Source organism: Stegostoma tigrinum, chromosome 32 (genome assembly GCF_030684315.1).
Source record: "Stegostoma tigrinum isolate sSteTig4 chromosome 32, sSteTig4.hap1, whole genome shotgun sequence".
Taxonomy (NCBI): Eukaryota; Metazoa; Chordata; class Chondrichthyes; order Orectolobiformes; family Stegostomatidae; genus Stegostoma; species Stegostoma tigrinum.
In genome coordinates this window covers 11,529,162-11,552,050 of record NC_081385.1, presented here as the reverse complement: position 1 = coordinate 11,552,050, position 22,889 = coordinate 11,529,162, and the positions used below count along the sequence as shown (strand labels likewise).

Sequence of the window (22,889 nt, the reverse complement as noted above, 5' to 3'; positions counted from 1 at the left end):
CAAGTGACAGGAAGCACAGTGAGCTGTCAGATGGAGAGACGTGTGCAGTGATGTTGTCTGTAACGAGTGCCTACTCCTGCTCCTGTTTATTATGATCTTCTGCTTGGGTCATAAAGCAGTCTTAAAGTTACAAGTGAGAGGACTGTGACTGAGTGATGAGAGAGTGCAATTCTCCAGCACAGACTTCCAAGAAGAGTGTGCGATGGTCACGTGTTCAGCATGCGGAATGAATAAGAATGTAGATGCTGACACTGGGGACCTGTTGTGGTAGCGTCCTTACCTCTGGGCCCGGAGACCAGGGTACAAACCCTACCTGCTCCAGAGGTGTGTCATAATACTGATTCAAAATATCTGTAAACAACAACTTGCATTTCTAAAGCAAGCAAATGTATAAATTGGGAACGGGAGCAAACCATTCACTCCCTCTGGCCATTCAATAAGATCATAGAACATTACAGCGCAGTACAGGCCGTTCGGCCCTCGATGTTGCGCCGACCTGTGAAACCAAACTGAAGCCCATCTAACCTACACTGTATCGTGGCTGATCTGATTGTGGCATCAATTCTGCTTTGCCACCTACCCCCTAATGACATGTCTCTCTCTCTCTTTTTAATCAAAAAATAGTCATCTAACTTTTGCTTTGTGTTCAACATTCCCCCATTTCCACCAATCTCGTGAGAGCAAAAATTTACTCAATCTCTGCCTGAAATGTGAGACCTTTTATGTTGAAACTGTGTCCCAGAGTTCAGCTCCCCTACAAGGGAGGCAAGATTCACTCACTGACTTGACAAAGGCAACACTGACCAACCCTCTCCCTACCTCCCCACCTACACTCACCTCTCCTGGCTCCATCCCCACCTCTTTGACCTGTCTGTCTCCTCTCCACCTATCTTCACCTCTATCCATCTTCTACCCACCTCCCCCCCCCCCTCTCTTTATTTCAAAAACCCGTTCCCCTCTCCCATTTCTGAAGAAGGGCCCAGACACGAAATTGCTTGGCCCATTGTGTTCATCCAGCTCTACACCATCTTATCTGCTTCATGAATCCTGGCAGTCATTAATTTGAAATTGAAAGGGTTTGAGAAATCTTGTTCTTGTGAAACTGGAAATTCGGGACAATTTGCCACAAGGAGTAGCTGAGGTAGAAATATTTTTAAGTGAAGATTAAAAAGTTTGAACCAGAGCAATTAGGTAGCTGCAAATGCCACTGTTATTTCTGTAAAACACCATGGATGATTTTTTTTGGGACATAAATTGTCCAGGAGGTGGTGCTATTTACTGCAAAATCAGCAGGTGGCCACGGGGATAGGAACTGGAGATTCTGAGATAACAAGGTGTGGAGCTGGATGAACACAGCAGGCCAAGCAGTGTCAGAGGAGCAGGAAAGCTGACATTTTTGGGCCTAACGTCAGCTCTCCTGCTCCTCTGACACTGCTTGGCCTGCTGTGTTCATCCAGCTGTACACCTTGTTATCACAGGAAGCCACAGAGTTGGAGCTATTGGAGTGTTCCTAATTTCTGTTTTGTGAGAGACTTGCCCCCCCACCGCCACCACCACCTTTTTTTAATGCAAAAGGTCGCTGTCCATCTAATATTCTGTTACCAATTTGAGGCTTTTCCTGTCTGGGTCTCTTGACGTGCTTGAATTTCTTGGAGTTTGTGGATCTTGAGGCCTTCCCCCACCGCGTCCCAAAACCAGCCCAGTTCGTCCCCTCCCCCCCACTGCATCCCAAAACCAGTGCAACCTGCCTCTGCCTCCCGAACCTGTTCTTCTTCTCACCCAGCCCTTCCTCCCACCCCAAGCTGCACCTCCATCTCCTACCTACTAACCTCATCCCACCTCCTTGACCTGTCCGTCTTCCCTGGACTGACCTATCCCCTCCCCACCTATACTCTTCTCTCCACCTATCTTCTTTTCTCTCCATCTTCAGTCCGCCTCACCCCTCTCCCTATTTATTCCAGAACCCCCTCCCCGTCCCCCTCTCTGATGAAGGGTCTAGGCCCGAAACGTCAGCTTTTATGCTCCTGAGATGCTGCTGGGCCTGCTGTGTTCATCCAGTTCCACACTTTGTTATCGAGGATCTTGAGGTCTGTTGTCTAGCACCTGTTTCTCCTTCACCCAGTAGTTTTTAAATTTGATTTATTACTGTCACGTACCTGGGTACAGTGCAAAGTTCTGTAACTGATACTGTACAAAAGTGCATTAGGGTGAGGAATGCAATGTCACAGGGTAATCACAAAAACAGCAAGGTTAACATTGAGTTTGGAATTTGAGGGGTCTGTTCAAAGATGTAATAACAGCAGGGACCAAGCAGATCTTGAACCTGTTGGTCTGTGTGTTTTAAGTGTTAATGCCCCTTTTGGCTGACGGAGGTTGGATGGGATTAGAACCAAGTGGGAAGGGTCTTTGATGTTGGCAGCAAGAAATATAGATGGAGTCAGTGGATGGAAAGTTGGCTTGTGTGGGGAGTGGGCTATGTTCGCAATTCTGTCACTTCTTACAGTCCTGGTCAGAGCAGTTGCTGTACCAAACTATGATCTATTTGGATAGAATGCTTTCTGTAGTGTATCTAATTAAAAATTGGTAGGAATCTTCACAGGCATGTGGACTTTCCTTCGCCTCCCGAGGAAATAGGGGGGTGTTGTTGTTGCGTTGGTGAACGGGACTGATCCACCACCCCCCACCCCCCAATGCTCTGCCCTGTCTCTGAGACAAGCAAAACCAGCAGAAACTCTTGCAGTCTTAAACAAGTGGTGTCTGTGTATCTGTGTCTCAGTTCCTGTCACTGGCGCCTTGGGGCTGCATCCAAATTATAGGGAACGACGAACACCACCCCCCCCTGCAGAACAGCATTCCCTGCTGCTTCCAGAGGAAAAGTTTGAATCTCTCTTCTCTAGAGAACCCATGGTCGTTGCAAACTTCCTGCCGCCACCCTCCCACCACCCCAACTGCTCATGTTCGCCTTCCTTCAGTTCTTTATCACTGATGGCATCTCCTGTTGTCCTGTACCAGGTATCAGAGTGCTGGATGGACCCCTAACTGACAGTATGGAGGCAATTGCATTTAACAAGCACTTTCAGATCAATGACATTTACAGCTGCAGGTGAGCGCCCCACATGGGGAAGGGGGAAGGTAACAGGGTGGGGGTGGGGGTGTAATATGTCTGGGATACGTGGTTGGGAGCTGTTTGTAATGGAGCTGTGCACAAGGGACAGGTAATTATCTGTGGGTACAGGGCTTTGCTGTAACATCTCTTGGGTGGGGGGGTGGAAGAGGGGTTGTTATACTGGAAGTGTGTTGGGGGTCGGGGTCGGATGCAGTAATATATAAGTAGGTAGGGCTGTAATGTGCTGCAAGTGCAGGGAATTGGTGCTGTAATATTCCTGGGGTAGGTGTGACTGTAATGTAAAAGGTGTCCAGGCACAGTGCTGTAATATAGCAGGGGTGGAAGGGGCCGTCACGTATGCTGGAGGTGCACAGGTAGTGTGATGTAAGGCCCATTGAGTCCACACTGCCCCAATCCCCCCAGTATAGCATCCCACCCAGACCCACTCTCCTCTACCCTATCCCTGTAACCCCGCATTTCCCATGGCTAACCCATCTAACCTGCACATCCCTAAACACCACAGATAATTTAGCAAGGCCAATTCACCCAACCTGCACACCTGTGGACTGCAGGAGGAAACCGGAGCACCCCGAGGAAACTCACGCAGACACGGGGAGTTTGTACAGACAGTCTCCCGAGGGTGGAATTGAACCTGGGTCCCTGGCGCTCTGAAGTAGCAGTGCTAACCTGTGAGCCACTGTGCTTTTAAGGAAAATGATTTACCTATTACAGCCGATCACATTAACCCCGCACAAAGCTTTATATATGTTTGATATTTATGTCCTGACTCAAAAAGATCTCGGGAATGAGTTAGTGAGACAAGCATGAACACACAGTGAATAGTGCCTTTGTTTGTTGTAAGGCTTTACTCTGAAATGTAAAATTACACATTGAGCATTAAATTACATCTAGTGAACTTTTACACAGCCAGCCCTTCCAATTTTAGCTAAACCGTGGAAACCAGTCCTGTAGCCCGGACCATTGCAGTTTAAACAGAGGTCATTGCATTTTTTAAAACAAAACACAATGTACTAGAATGTTCTGGGCTGCAAACAGTAATAAATTCAGACTGGTTGTATCCAGCAGCCCTTGGGTCTGGATGACATAAACCCTCGCTGTAGGAGATACACAAGCTTCAAACAAATTGAGATTGTGGGCTGTGTGAGTGAAACTTGAACACCATTCAATTTTTATCCATTTCCTTTGCCATCATCCCTCCAGATAAAGCAAACTCCAAGTGCTTTTGTCTTTCCCTAAGCGGGTTGTAAATTCTTCCAAAAGATTATTTGTTTTTTTTGACTCAGACAGTGTGCGTGCCTGTTGATTTATGAATGATGTACGGTTTGCTGCAGGCCTGGTGTGTCCTGCAGGGTCTGAAGAGAGTCAGAAGCCGCACGACACGAGGTTTATAGTCCTACAGGTTTATTTGACATCACGAGGTTTCAGAGCACCGCCCCTTCGTTGCTCCGAAAGCTGATGTTTTCAAATAACCCTGTTGGACTATAAACTAGTGTTGTGATTTCTGATTTTGCTCACCGCTGTCCAACAGCAGAACCTCCACATCACTGGCAGAGAGAAACCAGGCTCTGATAAACAGTCACTGATCTGAAACACGCACTGTCCTTTTGCGCACCCCCCCCCCCCCTCCTGATGCTTGACATGTGGAGCATGTCTAACCCTTTCTGTTTTTACAGTCCATGGTATTTTTGCTCCTTCTGCTCTTCCCCATCCAACCCTATAGCCATCTCCTTCAATTCATTTCTCCCTCTTGGTACATTAAGCCTCACCTTTCCTGCATTTGTGTTCTTTCCCTTTTTAAGTTTGTTTTTACTCCATCTCTGGGATGGGGATGTCACTGTTTAGGCCAACATTTTTTTTGTCTGTCCTTAGCTGCCCTGAAGGCAGTTCGGAATCATCTATATTCCTGTGGGCCTGGCATCACATGTATGCCAGAGCAGGTAAGGTTGGCAGATTTCCTTCCCTAAAGGACATTAGTGAACCAGATGGGGCTTTTCTGACAATGGATTCACGTTGTCATTAAACTCCTAATTCCAGATTTTTATTGAATTCAAATTCCATCTGGTGTGGCAGGATTTGAATTCAGTCCCACGGAACATTCCGTGAGTCTCTGGATTAATATCTGGCTGTATTAGTCTCCTTCCAGTGTTAGCATTGGCCTTGACTGCTTCTGTTTGTAGCGGCTTCCACATTCTCCTGCGCGAAGAGGTTTCTCTAGAGTCCCATTTTTGATTGATTTGTGACTGTTTTGTATTAATGACCTCCACAATCAGCGACCTCCTCTCTCTGTTCAGGCTCAAGGGTCCAATCTGCTTAATCCTGTTTCTAACAGTCTGGTCATTTCATATCCTCCCGTGACTCTTCAAACCTGACCCCTGTCCTGGAGAAAAGACAACGATCATTGGTCCTGATATCAAGATTGTGAATCTATTTATTTTGCATCTTTTACCAGGATTTCCATTATTGTCTGAGTATCAGGAGGGCTCCTGACTCAGCCCTGCCACTCCCTTAGATCACAGCTGATTTGATTACTTTACATTTTTGCCTACCCCGATCATCTTTCACCTTGTTCCCTAACAAGAATATTCCTACCGCTACCTTAAAAATGTTCAAGGTCTGTGCTTGCACTACCTTTCCTCAGGAAGACAGTTGTAAATGAGTTAGACTCTGTAAGATGAGAAAGTTCTCCCCGTCTGTTTTAAATGGCTCGCCGTTTATTTTAGCGACCTCTGAAAGCTGTCTTCCACATCTCCCCTGTCAAGGCCCATCTGGGATCTTTGTATGTCAAATTTAATTCATCTCTTACACTTGGAATCCCCATGGGTGTGGATGCAGGCCATTCAGCTCATCAACTCCACAACAGCCCTCCGTAGAGCATCCCAACCCCCTACCCTATCCCTGTAACCCTCTATTTCCCCATGTCTAACCCATCCGGTCTGCACTTCCCTGGACACTATGGACAATTCAGCAAGGCCAATCCACCCTAACCTGCATGTCTTTGGACTGTGAGAGGAAACCATAGCACTCAGAGGAAATCCCTCGTAGACACGGGGAGAGCATGAAAACCCAACATGAAGGTTGGAGGTTGGAATCGAACCCGGGTCCCTGTGAGGCAGCAGGGCTAACCACTGAGCCACCGTGCTGCCCAAAACCACTCTGCCACCAGCTTTGCTTGAATCCACTGATTTGCCTTTCATCCTTTCTCTTTTAAAGTTGATCCCTTTATCCAATTTTACAAATTAGATATGTTCACCAGTATTTCGTGGAGTCCCTCTAATGGTTTTTTCCTTTTTGGGTCACTGTCCTGACCAGTGTGATTATAGTGTGGTAAAGGTCATGTAGAGAGGGAATGGTGGCAATCCGAGGGGGACTTGCAGGATAAGTGTTTTGTGAGCAGCATTTCCTGCCCAGATGCTTGTAAGAGATGCGACGATGAGGGCTTTTATACTGAGTGCAATAGGGAACTGCTGCTGGCCTCTGCATTGGCATGCCTGCTGGGACGGAAGTCTGATCCCCTCGATCACTCACTCAACTCCTTTCCAGATAGAATCATAGAGCTGTACGGTACGGAAACAGACCCTTCGGTCCAACTCGTCCACGCCGACCAGGTATCTTCAATAAACCTAGTCCCATTTGGCCCATATCCCTCTGAACACTTCCTATTCATGTACCCATCCAGATGCCTTTTAGATGTTGTAATTGTATCATCACCTCCTCTGGTAGCTTGTTCAGTACATGCACCACCCTCTTCATTGAAAAAGCTGCCCCTTTAGGTCCCTTTCAAATCCTTCCCCCTCTCTCCTTCAACCTATGCCCTCCAGTTTTGGACTCCCCGACCCTGGGGAAAAAGTCTTGGCGATTCACTCTATCCACGTCCTTCGTGATTTCATAAATCTCTAAGGTCACCCTTCAGCTTCCAAACCCTCCAACCCCGGCAACGTCCTCGTAAATCTTTTTCAGAACCCTTTCAGGTTTCACAACATCTCTCCTATAGAAGGCAGACCAGAATTGAACACAGCATTCCAGAAGTGTCCAGACCCAGTGACACCAACCCAACTTAATTGAGACCTTCCATTCTCCTGTTGGGGCCCTACCAATTAATCGCACAGATTCTTCTTGTCTGAGCTGTTGCCGTGGTAACCACATGCAGCCTCATTCTAATTTGGGAAGAGGAGGCTCGTTACTGAGGCGTGCGATGACATTCCATTCGGCTGCTCATGTCTGAGCAAAGTGAAATCTCTTGGAAAATGGGATCCTTCACACATTGCTTGACACATCACTGTAGATCCTACATATTCCAGTGAGAGAGTGAGACTGTCTAATCTACATCCTATTGCCTACTTTCTGCCCATGTGCCCAGATCCGTTGATGTGCTATTTGCTGCTTGCCCCTTGTAGGTTTAGAAACAGCATTCTTAACACTGTTGCTTTATTTGTTGACCAAGCCTAAACCATAGTGCCAAATGTCTGTACATTTTTGAAATGTCAACAAATTTATCTTGTGGCTTTAAGGTTTGAGGCCCTTTGGCAAGTGCCAGGCAGCTTGCTGGACCATAAAACAGAAAACATTTTGGGCTGAAGTGCAAAAATCTTCTTATCCCATTCTGTGCAGAGTCTAGTTACCCTGGGTAAATGAACAAAGCGTCTCTGTGCATTCGGGTTCTCTGTAGTGTACTTCAGTCATGCAGTGACAAGCCATTGTTGTCATGATTACAATCTACATGGAGGATCCAGTTTAAAGGAATCCACTGAAGCTTGACACTGTTACATGGCTTAGGCTGGAGAGGGGCCAGTTCCACCTTTCTGTAACTAATGCCACGAAAACTTGTTTTGACAATCTCTGTTTGGCCTTCAACCAAAAAGAGACCTGCCTGGGAAAATGTTTGTTTTTCTCTGACTCTCCTACCATTCTGGTGAGACTCTACATTCATTGAATTTTTATTCAATGCACACCAGTGAATTAAATTTCGGTCATTTGCAGGATGTGGATTTCACAAGTAAGGTTGGCATTTATTAGCCATCCCTAAATAGCTCTTGGAAAAACAATGAATTGCTGAGCCATTTTGGACACAACTCTGTTGCTGTGGGCCTGGACTCACATGAAGGCTAGACCAGGTAAAGACGGCAGATTTTCTCCTGTGAAAGTCACTGGTGAATCACTTTTTTTTTTAAAACCACAAGCACTCCAGTAGTTTTTTTTTCCACATTTGAGACCAGCTTTCTAATGGAGATTTACTGAAATTTAAAGTCCCTCAAGTAGCTCTAATGGGTTTTGAACTCTCGTCTCTGGACCATTCGGGCTAAATGGCCAATCACGTCTCAGAACAGACTTGTTAGCAGCCATGATCTCATTGACTGGTGCAGAAGGCTTCATGGGCTGAGTGGCCTCCTTTTCTGGTCCTACATTATTTATGGTTTTATTTAAGGCTGAGGGAGAAGGAACCCAAATAAATAACAGACCCGAATCTCTCTCCATCCATTATCCAAACAAGGACTGTGCTGGTCTGTGTTCTGAGCATATCTCCAAATGAGCGCTTGACTAAATATGAAATTGGTCAAATTTTCCAGATTGTTGCGTCCGCTTTGAGCAAGAGAGCTCTATTTCAATATTTAGAATCTGCCAGAGCAGAATGTCTTTTCCTTCTGTATCCCAACCCCACAAGCTGGATCCTGTAGCTGCCAGTTTGTTTTTATAAAAGCTTTTCTGTAAACTCCCAGAATTTGTATTCCCAGAAAGTGAATTTCCTGACATGTTTTGAAAGGATGATACATTGGGGGAACTTCCATCTCCCTGCCTGCCTTTCTAATTAATTGGAAAGATGATTTAGTGATAATTTCATGGGTTTCAGTTCCCTCCTGCCCCGATGTTGGGCCTATCCTAGCTATTGGCAGATGTGATTGGCGCGTGGGGTCAGTTACCCAACAGTCCATCTCTGCTCTTTAGTCAGCGCCCCTCACACCACCTTTCTTCTTTCCATCCCACAGCTGGGGTCCTGATGATGATGGGAAAACCGTAGACGGCCCACATCCACTCGGGAAGGTAAGAGACTGGCTGGGGGAAGTGGGTGTGTGGTATGGGCAGAGGTCCCACTGCATTTGGAACTAGGCAACTTGACAAAGACACTTGTGTGAAGCACCTTGGAACATTTAACTGTTGAAATGGCTGATGTCCAGATGGTTGCTGCCTCCTGGAGCTTCTGTGTCCCATCAGTTGCAAAGTGCCTGTAACCATGAGGAGGAATTTCTTCTGAGGGGAGTGAATCTATGGGATTCTTGTGATTAGGCCGCTACGTACATGTGAGGTTAAGATAGACCGATTTTGAATTCTAGAGGCTTCGTTCTGTGGCATATAGCCTCCGACTACCTTGGTCATTCAAACATCTCCACCTCTAACAGTACAACCGATATGCATATCCAGAAGCAAATTGGGTAATAAAATGCCTCATAAAAATGCCAATACAGCATGGGAACAGACCCTTTGGCCCAACTTGTCCATACTGAGCAAGTTTCTCAACAAACTAGTCCCACTTACCGACTTTTGGCCCATATCCCTCTAAACCTTTCCTATTCATGTACCCATCCAGATATGAGGTAATGAATAATTGCAGCCGCATACAGGCCAAACGAGTTAATCGGGCAACGGAGCATCACTAATGAGTTTTGCTTTTATCTGATGCTGGCTATGCAATATCAATTCATTGTCTAACTTGATTTTAGAAAAATGCCAGTGTTTGTAAGTGGGTTTGATCCACTCCACGGCTTCAACTCTGGCCGTAACAGACTTGTAACTCTGGAGATAGACAATTTTGTGACTTAACTTTGGGCGTATAAGCTCCATTTCTGTTCTATTACTTCCCTATTTCTCATTGTGGTGTCCTGGAGCAGACTGTCTTAATCTCTGGGCAGTCCAGGAGAGTTGGCCTCTCTGGTAGACAAGGAAAGTAGATCTAAAAACTATCTTGTGAGTCCCCCATCGGTGCCTTTGAGGTATGACTGTGATGTGTATGAAAAGATGTTGTTGGGATATTTAAAAGCTTTGACCAATGTGTTCATAATCTTTGAACAAAGGAGGCCAACAGTGTTAGCTGTGAGGTTGTTGGCTCTCTCACTGAGCTGGCTGGTTTTCGTACAGACATTTCGTTGTCATCCGAGGTAACGTCGTGCAGAACAGAACCAGAAATAGCACAACCCTGCTTCACAAACCGGATCATATAAGTACCAAGCAGAGTAGAACAACATTGCTCCATCGGAGGCCGCACTGATGATGTTACCTAGCATGGCGACAAAATGCCGATAAGATTACTAGCCAGCTCGGCAGACAAACCAACAACCTCCCACAGCTTGGGCTACAAATCTTCACAAGACCCTTAACTTGTTAGCCCTGTTTACAGGCCCAAATCTCAAACTGCTGAATGTGCTTCTGTTCCTCTGAACATAGTGAGAAAAAGCCCTTGATCAAATCCAGCTCATGGCCAGTAAGGACGGTCCTTCCTGTGAGGTGTGCTGTGGGGTCCCCTTTCAGGTAGCTGTTCAGTTTTTATGACAGAAGAAGGAAGGGACTTCGAAACGTGCGGAGCAGCTGTGTGAAACCTGTCTTTTAACATCCCAGATATTCAGGAAGATGGGGAACCTGAGGCAGATAACAATGTGATTGCTGGGAGATTTTGGTGCTGAACTGCAGATTAGGAGTTGGAATTCGTTTGAAGATGTTTGTCTGAAGTACTTTGGAACATTGCACTGTTTTAAGGCTGCTATGTCAATGCACGTGGTTGCTGTCAGATGCTTCATCCATCCCGGGACCTCTGTTCCATCCATTGAAAAGCTCCTGAAGCCGTAAAGTATGTGACCATGAGGAGGAATATCTTCTCTGGGGGAGTGAATCCATGGAATTCTTGCCACTGGGTCATCACTTGTAATCAAGGCTGCAGTTGATTTGCCCATCTCTCCATCAGGGATTGAACAATTATGGGGATCATGTGGGGAAGTGGAGTTGAGGATTATCAGATCAGCCATGACTGCATTCGAAGAGTAGGCTCAATGGGCTGAATGGCATGTTTCTGCTTCTGTACCTTAGGGTGTTCTATTGACGTGCAGAGACAGGCTCTGGGCCTGTGCTTGGGCAGAGGAAGTTAAACCCTGTCTGTATTTCTTTATTGCAAACCACTTTGTTTATGTTTTTCATTTGCATCACAAGCCTCTGTGGACTTGATGACCAAATGAAATCCAAAACACCCACACCATTCCATGACCCGTCCCAGCCAGGCTCGTCAGTGAAACAATACATGACCACAAAACAAATCCATTGTTTTAAAAAAAAAAATTTAAAGGGGCACTGTCAGCTGGCTTGTTCCATTTGTGTTGCAACAGACAGGAAACAGCCATCTGGTACCCTGGGAGTAGGGGAGGAGGTGTGATGCCACTGACTAATTCTCTAGACCCCCCCCCCCCCCCCCCCCCCACCACCACCTCAACAACAGCTTCTAGTAACACAGTGCACGTACAAATGGTTTGGTGGGGAACTTGCAGGTGACGGTGCTCCCATGTATCTGCTGCTCTTGTCCTTCTAGATGGACTGGCTGCCTCACAGCAGCTCTCCAATGCAAATTAGGCGTAATCCACATCAGATCTTGCAAAATGTGGCCAGTGACTTGGCTCTTGAGAAACATTTGAAAGGAAGACACAGAAGTGAATGGAGGGAGTTCCAGCAATTGGTGCCCAGGCCCATGAAACCACCCATGTTGGAGGAATCAGGAATAACACTAAATGGCAGGTTTGGTGGGGACCCTGATTTTTTTTTTCCCCCAGAAGAGATTAGCGAGATGGGGAGGATGGAGAATGTTGGAGGAAATTCAATGGGTCGTGCAGTTTCTGTGAAGAGAGAAACACTGGGTTTCGAGATAACAAAGTGTGGAGCTGGATGAACACAGCAGGCCAAGCAGCATCTTAGGAACACAAAAGCTAACATTTTGGGCCTTGACCCTTCGTCAGGGTCTAAGCCCGAAACGTCAGCTTTTGTGCTCCTAAGATGCTGCTTGGCCTGCTGTGTTCATCCAGCCCCACACTTTGTTATCTCGGGTTCTCCAGCATTTGCAGTTCCCATTATCTCTAACACTGGGTTTCGAATCTGATATGACTTCACCGACCGAAGAGCTATACTGGACTCAACGTTAACTCTGTTTCTCTTCCCTGGAAAATGCTGCAGAAACTCGGCTCCGTTCAGATTTCCAGCATCCACTGCGCCTTTGCTTTTATTTAAAAATACACTCCTAGGACATGAGCTCGCCAGCATTGCCTGTCCCTAGGTGTCCCTTTGAAGGTGATGTTGAGCTGCTGCCTTAAAATTGCTGCAGTCCACCTGCTGTGTGTTAACCCACAATGCCCTCAGGGAGGAAAGCCCAGGAATTTGCCCCACTGACAAGTGAAGGAGTGGTGACAAGACAGGATGGTGAACGGCTTGGAGGGGAGCTTGCAGGGTGTGGTGTTCCCATGCATCTGATGCCTGTGTCCTTCTAGATGGAAGTGGCCATGGGTTTGGAAGGTGCTGTCTGAGGATCTTTGGTGAATTTCTGCAGCGCATTTTGTAGATAGTACACTGCTGCTACTGAGTGTCAATGGTGGAGGGAGTGAACGTGGTGCCAGTCAACTGGGGGCTGCCTTGTCCTGGATGGTGTTAAGTTTCTTGAGTGTCATTAGAGCTGCCTTATCATCTGGACCACTCTGTGATGTTTGCGAGGAGGAGGACGGGGGCCAGGGACAGACTTGGAAAGAAGATTGAGAAGTTTGCAATAGGTCTTAAGGTTAAGGGAGATTAATGACGGGTGAACAGGACTTGGGAGGCAAGTTAAGACACAGGCCGTGGGGTTTTTGGATAGCATCAAGTTTGCGGAGGGTTGGATGTAGGGTGCCCACTGAGTGTGTAAGATTAGCTGGATTAGTTGGAAATCCAGGTAAACATTGCTTTATTGAGCTGGGCACAATGGGCCCTTTTTTAAAAAAAATATCCAAATAAGTCTGCTGTGCGAAGTTGCTCAAGCAGATGATAATGCTGTAGCAGCTCATCTCCCAATCCACGGTGACCTATCTGGCTGCAAAGAGCTCAGCTTGTGTGGTTTAGCTTAACGTATGCAAATATCGATCTGGCTCAAGTTAGTGAAAAAGTGCTAGAGACATATCTGATGTTCTACCTCAAACTACGGAATTTAGTTTTACTCCTAATTTGATGTAAAAGACATGACTGTGCTTGCAGAAGTCTCTTTACAATGCACTGTGTAGAAATGCACTTATCTTGTCCTGTATCAATAATGTTCTCTCCTAATCATCTCTCATGCCATGTGTCAAATACACCTTCAATAACAAATGGGTCTCACTCAGTTGACAGAAGATTGTAATCACCCTACAGCATAAACTGATCTGAGGAGATATACCAAGAAATCAGCTCCTCTTCTAGAGTTTAAAGAAACACCAATATCGAAAGATTGAGATGAGTTTTGAAAGGTGAATGTGAGCGAGAAATCCAACCAGGGCAGTGTGCAGGGGGCTCTGAGTGACGTCAGTAAAGTGAAGGCTCGAATAATTAGATTATTTGCCTTGGAATCAAGGGATATTGGGAGTTGAAGCCTAAGATCAGATATGGCCAATTCACATGATCTTTAGTAAATAGTGAGTAAAGCACAATGCTGACCTTCAAATTCCAAAATGTCAGACAGTAAATTTCTCAAAACATGCATTTTCCAGTTTGCGTTCCAAGAAGTCATGTGGTTCAACATTTGGCAGTACAGCCTGGGTGGCACAGTAGCTCAGCGGTTAGCACTGCTGCCTTGGTGCCAGGGACCCGGGTTTGATTCGGGTGACTTGTGTGCAAAATTCTCACAGACCGTCGCCCCACGTCTGTGTGGGTTTCCTCCGGGTGCTCCGGTTTCCTCCCACAGTCCAAACATGCGCAGGCTAGAGTGGATTGCCATGGGAAATGTAGAGTTACGGGGAGTGGATGTGTCTAGGTGGGATGCTCTTTGCAGGGACTTGATGGGCTGAATGGCCTGCTGTTAGACTGTAAGGGTGCTATGATTCTGTGCTGCGAATGGGCCCATTCTTGAGTCTGTACACCAGTCAGAACACGATGCAGGGCAAAATAAAGTAGCTGCTCATAAGTACAGGGCAAGATTTGGCACCATGCTGGACAGCGGGTCCAGTGGACATCTGAGTTGGTCTTGGTGTGGGTCGGGGAGGGGGGGTGCTGGGGCGGCACCTGGCAACACTGCGTGGTTGAATCAAAGATCCAACTGGTCAGGGCACTCTTTTCTGTCACTATAACAATTGTGTTCCCTTTTACATTGTTGTTCTTCCAACTTATCCTGATGAGCGCAAGATAAAGCATTTCAGCAAAATCTGTCAATTTTTCAGCAAAGCTCAACTGAAGTAACATTTCACCAGCTGCCGGGTGAGATTTAAACCTGTCTTCCCAGAGCATTCAGCTGAGCCTCTGGGTTGCATTTGCATTTATCATGCTAACCCACACAGCCTGGACATGTGCTGGCGTGGACCAATAAGATGGGGAAGGCTGCACAACCTGTCAGCAAATAAAAACAGTGAGCCAAGACTAAAGAGGTTGAGGACCTTTTTCTGGAGAGAAACAGATGCTGAGGATGGGGATGGGAGTGCATTAAACACGAGAGATGGGAGGCCATGTTATGGCTGTACAGGACATTGAGGCCATTTTTTGGGGAATCCAAAGTGAGAAGGCATAGCTTTAAAGTGAGAGGGGAAAGATTTAAAAGGGACCGAAGGGGCAACTTTACATGCACCACCCTCTGCGTGAAGAGCATGAGCTGCCAGAGGAAGTGGTGGAGGCTGGCACAAGTAGAACAATTCCAGGGCACTTGGATTGGTATATGAATAGAAATGTTTTCGAGGAGATGGGCAAATGCTGGTAAACGGGACAAGGCTTATTTAGTGGGGCATGGACAAGCTGGACCAAAGGGTCTGTGTCACAGATTAGGGCCTGGGATAAAACTCATTGTGAAACTGAGTATTTGAATGGCAGTTTTAAAGTGAGTGGAGATAGATATGGGGGAAACGTCAGAGGTAGGCTGTTTACTCAGTGGTAGGGATGTGGAATGCATTGCCAAAGCAGGTAGTGGAGTCTGCCTCATTAGGGGCATTTAAGTGGCTTTGTTAGATAGGCGTGTGGATGATAGTATAAGGTAGGGGTGGAGGTTAGATAGACCTTAGGTTTAGGGTAAAAGTTCGGCACAACATCGTGGGCCAAAGGGCCTGTACTGTTCTATGTTCTACCCCTAGAGACTACGGACAATTTCCCATGGCCAATCACCTAACCTGCACATCACTGGACTGTGGGAGAAAACCAGAGCACCCAGAAGAAAAACCCATGCAAACACAGATAATATGCAATCTCCACACAGATAGTCGTCTGAGGGTGGCTTGAGGCTAACTACTGAGCTACCACATCGCCCAGGATAAAGGATACGTAAACCTGATTTGTGTTCCATTGCATTTAGAAGGTCAAAGGGAGATTTAATCATCCTTTGAAATGATAAAGGAGACTGATAGAACAGATACAGAAAACCAAGTTCCTGTGGTGAGGGAATGCAGAATAAGTCTTTTGATTTTATCCATTGTGCTGAATTAGAAGTGAAATCGGGAAGCAGCTCTTCCTGTCACAAATGGTAGTAGAATTCTGGAACTCTTGCCTCTAAGGTTATGGCCGTCAGTGCAATAGAGAGGTTGTGTGGTGCGATGGATCTCCACCTCTAAACAGAAGATCCAGGTTCAGGTCCCAATTCAGCACTCGATGGGCATGGTGTGGTCAAAGCAGATATAAAACTTTCCAACACAAACCCTGTGGTGGGAGAGAATCCTGCTCAGCTGAGAGATGGAAAAAATGTTGGCATTCCCTGCCATCACCGTCCAGCGCTCCTGACTGTGACGTGCATGGAAAAGTAGCCCAGACAATGAAGTGTAACACGTTGTCACTGACGCAGTTAATATCCTCAAGACTGAGATTAATTGATAGATTCCTGCTGTATCAAGAGACGGGGAATGCAGACAGGTGAGGGATTGAACTGAATAGAAGGATTTGAGGGGCTGAATAGCCATGTCCACTGTACGAGTTTGTGTTACGGGAGGCACGGTAGCTCAGTGGTTTGCGCTGCTGCCTCACAACACTGGGGACCTGGGTTCAGTTCCACCAAGGGACAGCTTTCAGTGTGGAGTTTGCACATTCTCGCCATGACTGCGTGGGTTTCCTCCAGGTGCTCCGGTTTCCTCCCACAGTACAAAGGTATACAGGTTAGGTAGACTGGGTAATTTAGCATAGCCATAGTGCCCAGGGATATGCAAGCTAAGTGGCTTAGCCATTGGGAAACACAGGCAACAGGGATGTTGTGGTTGGGATTGGGTGGAATGCTGTTTGGAGGGTCGGCATGGTCTCAATGGGCTGACTGGCCTGCTTCCACACTAGAGGGATTCTGTGTTGAGTGCAGCGTCCAATGTTTCTCCACACCGTCAGATTCTGTGTTCGGCCCTTGGTCACTGTTGAATTATCTGACCGCAAGGATGGTCAGCATGTCATTGCACTGGCATGGGAAAGAAATGGTCAATGACCTGTCCTGTTTACTGAGTCCACCCTTCCCCACTCCCGCCAACCTTCTTTCTCTTCCCACATTCTTGATAAAGCAGTGAAAGACCACTGCTGAGAATCATTGCTAGCTTCCCAGTTTGCCTCTAGGTGGCGTTGAAAGCTCATGGCACCAATTTGCTCTTTAGCCAGACCCTGTGTATGTTGGCTCCTGACAAATTACACGTTCGTCCGCTCAGTGAAGCCTTTTCCCCTCAATTCAATTTCCTTTTAAGCATTTTGGAAGCTGCACTAAAACCCTGTTGTGCCGAGCTGTGATCTGCTGAAAATGAGCAGCCCATCGTCTTCCATTGGATGACCCAGATTAAGGTCTCTCTGCACTGCTTTCTATGTCATCCTTCATCTGTAGCCCGCTGTTTTGACAAGGGCTTTGCAAACTCTCTTCCCAAGTAGGGAGGGAGCCAGGGCCCTGTGTCTCTTTCCTAAATTCTTCTTGAATACATCATTTGTGAATATAGCAGCATTGGGGAAGGATGGAGGGAGGAGGCATCCAGATTGTGAATCCTGTATCAAACACCTCTTTGTGAAGGCATTACTTACCTCTTGAGGAAGAGGGTGGCTACGTTACAATTGAACTCACCTTTCCTGTTGGTCTGTTTTATAGATGTGCTTTGACAAAGGGGGAATTAGACTGCTTTCCTCCCCAGCTGAATGCAGTTAGTGTCAATGTTCAGGGACGTGGACAGCAAGAGTCAGGGTTGTATCTCCCATTGTTCCCACAGCAGGGATCCAGTCTAACCTGGAACACAAATGGAGTGCCTCACGTAGGTCCCAGATAGTAAGAACTGCTGATGCTGGAGTTGGAGGAACACAGCAGGCCAGGCAGAATCAGAGGAGCAGGAAATTCATATTCTGAAGAAGGATCCTGACCTGAAACGTTAGCTTTCCTGCTCCTCTGATGGCCTGCTGGTCCTAGTTGCCCACTAAACCAGTTTCATTCTAGTGGCACAGTTTCTGTGGGGTAAGTTCATAACTATCCACAAGAACCTGTAGCCAAGAGTGGAGATTCCTATCTATTAACACGGTCTTATCGGTAATTATGTTTGAGGGCAGGTAGAGGCTATGAATTGGAGTTGCTAGTGAATGTATATAAAGAGCCACATGCTGAAACTGGTGAGGTCGAGGCAACCTTGGGTTACATAATACAGTGATAATGAAGTCATGAGCATAGCTCCGAAATGGATACTTGCCCACCTTGTCTCTGAAAGAGACATAGCACGACACCAATTGTAACACGCGGTCAGACTGGATTACTCAGGCAATGTTAGCAAGGTGACTTGTTATGAAGGATCTTCTGATTTCTGACTTTGTGGTATCTTTTTCTCCACTGCAAACTTGCTGGCTCACTATTGGTTGAAAGGAGGTGCAGGTTTATAGAGAAAGGATGAGGGTTCTTGGGCTTGTTCTCATTAGATAAGCATCTCTTGTAATTTTTTGCACTCACCAGACCATTTCATTGTTTAACAGAATTGTTAGCGCAGGAGGAGGTCAGTTGGGCCGTGGTGCCTATACCAGCTGTTCAAATGAGCATCATTACCTTGTGCCAATCTCCTGCTTTCCCACCCCCCCCCCCCCCCCCACCATACGTGTCAACACTATTTCTATCCAAATAATCATTCAATGCCCACTTTGAATGTTTCAATTGAACTTGCAGCAGTGCTTTCCTTATCTTTGCAGTGAATTGTTAAACATTTTTTCTTACATCTCACTTGCTGCTTTTGCACATCACTTTAAATCAAGGCCCTTTCATTCCTTTTCCTTTTTAGAAGCAGAAGCTGTTTCTCCCTATCTGCGGCCGACTGTGTGGACTTTGCACGCTCTCCCCGTGTCTGCGTGGGTTTCCTCCGAGTGCTCCGATTTCCTCGCACAGTCCAAAGATGTGCAGGTTAGGTAGATTATCATGGGAAACTGCCCATAGTGTTCAGGGATGTGTAGATTAGGTGGGTTATAGGGGGAGATGGGTCTGGGTGGGATGCTCTGAGGGACGGTGTTGACTTGTTGGGTTAAGGGCCTGTTTCCACACAAGATTCAATGGTTCTATCCACTGTATCCATGATTTCAAGTCTATCTGATCTCCCAGCCACTTTCTGTCCAAGGAAAATAGTCCCAGCCTGGAACAAAAACAAAGCTGCTGGAAAAGCTCTAGCAGGTCTGGCAGCATCTGTGAAGGAAAAAACAGTTAATGTTTCGGGTCTGACGACCCTTCCTCAGAACCTGGAGTATGGTGTGCAGTTTTGATCTCCTTCTCCAAGGGAAGATGTTCTGGCTAAAGAGGAACTGCAAGCAAGATTTACCAAACTGATTGCTGATGAAAGAACTGATTTACGGAGAGAGACTGGATTCACCAGAGTTTAGAAAAATGAAGGGAATTTCATTGAAGCCTATAAAATACTAAAAGGATGAGACAGGGTAAGCGCAGGAAGGATCTTCCCAATGACTAGGTGACAATCTTGGGCTGTAGGGCAGGACTATGATGAGGAGAAATTTCTTCACCCAGACAGCAATGAGCCTGTGGAGTTCTCTGCTACAGAAAGTGGTTGAGACCAAAGCACTGCTTTTAAGGCATTGGATTTTTTTTTAGGGCTAAAAGAATCAAAGGGTATGAGGAGAAAGCAGTAACTAGGGACTGAGCTGGATGATCGGCTGTGATCATATGGAGTGGGGGAGCAGGCTCGAAAGGCCCGATGGCCTGCTCCTGCTCCTATTTTCTGTATGCTTCTTCAATCTGTCCTCAGCTGAGGTTTCTCATTCCTGGAACCGTTCCTGTGAATCGCTTCTGCAGTCTCCCCAAAGCATTCACGTCTTTCCTGCAACGAGGTGCTCAACTGTACACAACAACCCAGCTAAGGACGTAGCTGAGGTTTCTTTAGGTAGCCGCGACAGGATCATGGATATTGTACTCCCAGCAGGAGGTGTGCTTCAGCAAGTTAGGACTAGAACCTGGCTTGGCTGTTTTCCATCCCTTCCTTGATGACCCAGATAAGATTGACGTGTACTGTTGGGAGGAAGGCTAACGTTGGACACCTCTTTTAATTTGTGATTTGTCAAGCCCGAACAACTCATGGCATTGATACTGAATTGATGGTCAGGCATGTCAAATATCCTATGCATAAAATTTATTACTGAATGGGACATGTACACTCCTGTTTCTTCTGTACGTTCCCCAGGTAGCAATGTAGGCCAGTCTATTCCTGTTTGTCTTAATGAATAACCATCGTGAAAACAGAATGCCTACTCGATAAGGTCAAGCCATTTAATACTAAACAATTCAAAGGGCAGTGCCAGATAATGAGAAATCCTTTTCCGCACTGGTAGCATTAGGAGCTTAGGATGGATTCAGCAGAGCTCCTGATATAAAAAACTTGAGAAGCACACGTTATTTTAATCAAAGTGACACATTTCGGGAAGCTTCATAAATCTTTAGTGAACGTTGTCAAGAGTTTTCTTTCCTTACTTGTTGGCGACTTCTCAATTGCTGCAAACTCAAACATAACATTGTGTTCTCTTTGAGGGTTCTGCCTGTTTAACACTTGGGAAGGAAGCCATCATCAGCTTTCTGTTTATTGCATTTTTGGAATGCCTGCCTAATTTCTCATTGTAACTTCCTACCATTTTGATTGCTAGCCATGTAATTGCAAAATCCCCAACTGTTGCCCTGGTCTGTGGTGAGTTAGCTGGGGCAGACAGTATGGAGGTTGACATTTAACCTGTACCCCTTGGCAGGGCAAGTTTATAGTTTACCTTGTCGCCGTGACCCTGGTTTGAAAGAGATCACTTTTCACTTTGAGTAGAAGTTAAACAAGGACAGGATTGACTGTTCTGGTGATGCCTCACGAGGGCAAATAGCCAAATTAGTACTAATTAGTCAGCTTGGCATATGATAGCCATTTGGACAGATTGAGTTCTACCAAGGGTTTAGAAATGTCGGCTCCTTTCCACGACATGTTCAGTTGCATGAATCCTGCTTGTAAACTGTTTCTAGGACTCCCAGTTTATTTCGGAATGTTGGAACATTGCCCGGTTATAGGAACGATATTAATACGCTGGAGAGGGCTCAGATTTACTTGAATGTCAGTAGGTAAGGAAGGCTTGAGGTATAAAGAAAGGTTGGGTAGCCTGGGGCTTTTTTCACTGGGGCATAGGAGATTGAGAGAACTTTAGAAGTTTATAAAATAATGAAAGGTATAGATGGAGTTGTCAATTTCAAAACTAGGTGGGGCATATGTTTAAGAAGAGAGTTTTAAAGACACGAGGGGCGAACTTTTTTAAGAGGGTGGTTTGCATGTGGAATGAACTTCCTGAGGAAATGGTGGATGTTGGTACAATTAATGTTTAACAGACATTAGATAAGTACATGACTAGGAAAGGTTTGGAGTGGCATGGGTCAAGCGCAGGCGCATGGGACTTGTTTAGTTTGGGATTATGTTCGGCCTGGACTGGTTGGCCCGAAGGGTCTGTTTCTGTGTGATATGACTGTGTCCCGTTTGCCTGATGACCGATGACACTTTAGTTACAGTTCAACGTGAATGGCCTTTACAACTTGTGGAATTCTGTAGTGGCTCAGAAGGAGATGGTTGAGGATTAAAGCTCAGTGAAAAGTCAGGAAAAGAACAGTGCAGTCCTTACCTTCTTCATTATCCCCTACCCCCACCCAATTTTCACTGCTTCCAGATATTTTCTGTTCCACTTGTTCAGACAAGTTACATAAGAGTAGATGGGACTTGAACCTGGATTACCTAGTTCAGAGGTAGAAGATGCGACCACCACACCACAGGACCATCTGAGTTTCTACACTGAGAGAACCCTTCTGGACATCAGACCTGCCCTGATACACGCTGATGGGTGTTACTAATCGGACAGCATGGGAAAGGAGACTTAATATCTTGCAGTGCGCTGTCTGCTTTGGTGCTACATGTCCTGATCGTATCGAGCAGGCGTTCAATTTTCAGGGAAGGTACTCTTAATGCTCCTGAGTGAGGAACTCTGCACAAACTGAGACTGCCCTGCATTGCTAACTAGAGGACATTCAAGCCAGAAGGACATGTCCTTTGGAATACAGCCTTTATATAAGTCAACTTAGAATGTACCTGAATTTGCCAAATGAGAAGGAATCTGTATGAGATGGCCCAGTGTACAGCTAGTGTTTGAATTCCAAGGTCTAGCAATTGAAGGAAGTCTGTGCAAGCTCTTGCAAGCTGCTGTTGTGTCCTGTGCAAACCTGTTTCCTGGAACACAGCAGTGTTAACTCCCCAAAAGAAACATTTTAATTTTCATTTTACAGCAGTAGATGTAGTGTGTTTTATTTTTTTCACCCATAAGGAGGTGTTGCATTGCTAGTCATCCATTTACCGAGTGGGTAAATAGTCTGCAATTACCTATTTGTATTTCAATACAAACTCCGGTCTGATGTCTCCCCTTCTCCTGGGGAAGAAACCTGGCACTTCCTTCTCATGCTCCAGTGAACATCAGCTGCTGTCTCTAATCTCCTGAGAATATCTTGGCTCATCCCACAGTCCAACAATGTGCAGGTTAGATGGAGTGGCCATACTAAATTGCCCGTAGCGTTCAAAGGTGTGTGGGGTATAGGGGGAATGGGTCTGGGTGGGATGCTTCAAGGGGTGGTGTGGACTTGTTGGGCTGAAGGGCCTGTTTCCACACTGTAGGAAATCTAATCTAATCCTTAAAGGGACCACCATTGCTGGGTGTCACCCAAGAGGTGCTTGTATAAGATTATAGCTGATAGAATTGGGGTGACACATTTGCATAGATTGAGAGGATTATTTTGAGACTGAAGGAATAAGCAGGATGTTTTCAAGTTGGCAGGCTGTAATAAGCGAGGGTGCCGCAAGGATCAAGGCTGAGCTATTTACAATTGATGTTGATCAGGGTCCCAGGTATGAAATGCTCGCTGTTTGAGGGCGCTTGTTGGCAGGTTAAATAAGTGGGCAAGAATATGACAGGTTGACTATTACCTAGACAAATTGGTTAGGAAAAATATATAATTTATTTTAAAAGGTGAGAGTTGAAAATGTTGGTATTCAGGATGATCTCCTGTACCCATATCTCACAGTTACAGTGCAGCCAGCAGTTGAGAGTAATAAAATGTTGACCT

The 22,889-nt window shown here is 46.1% G+C and overlaps 1 protein-coding gene across 2 annotated transcripts in view; it reads left to right on the top strand.

Moving 5' to 3' along the window:
• Positions 1 to 22,889, top strand: part of pcsk7 (proprotein convertase subtilisin/kexin type 7) — a 214,694-nt gene that overhangs the window by 26,530 nt on the left and 165,275 nt on the right. For both annotated transcript variants that reach the window (XM_048562113.2, XM_048562114.2), the window contains exons 5-6: positions 3,013 to 3,103; positions 9,109 to 9,163. In XM_048562113.2, the coding sequence (XP_048418070.2) occupies positions 3,013 to 3,103; positions 9,109 to 9,163 (146 nt within the window). The remainder of the gene's footprint in view (positions 1 to 3,012; positions 3,104 to 9,108; positions 9,164 to 22,889) is intronic.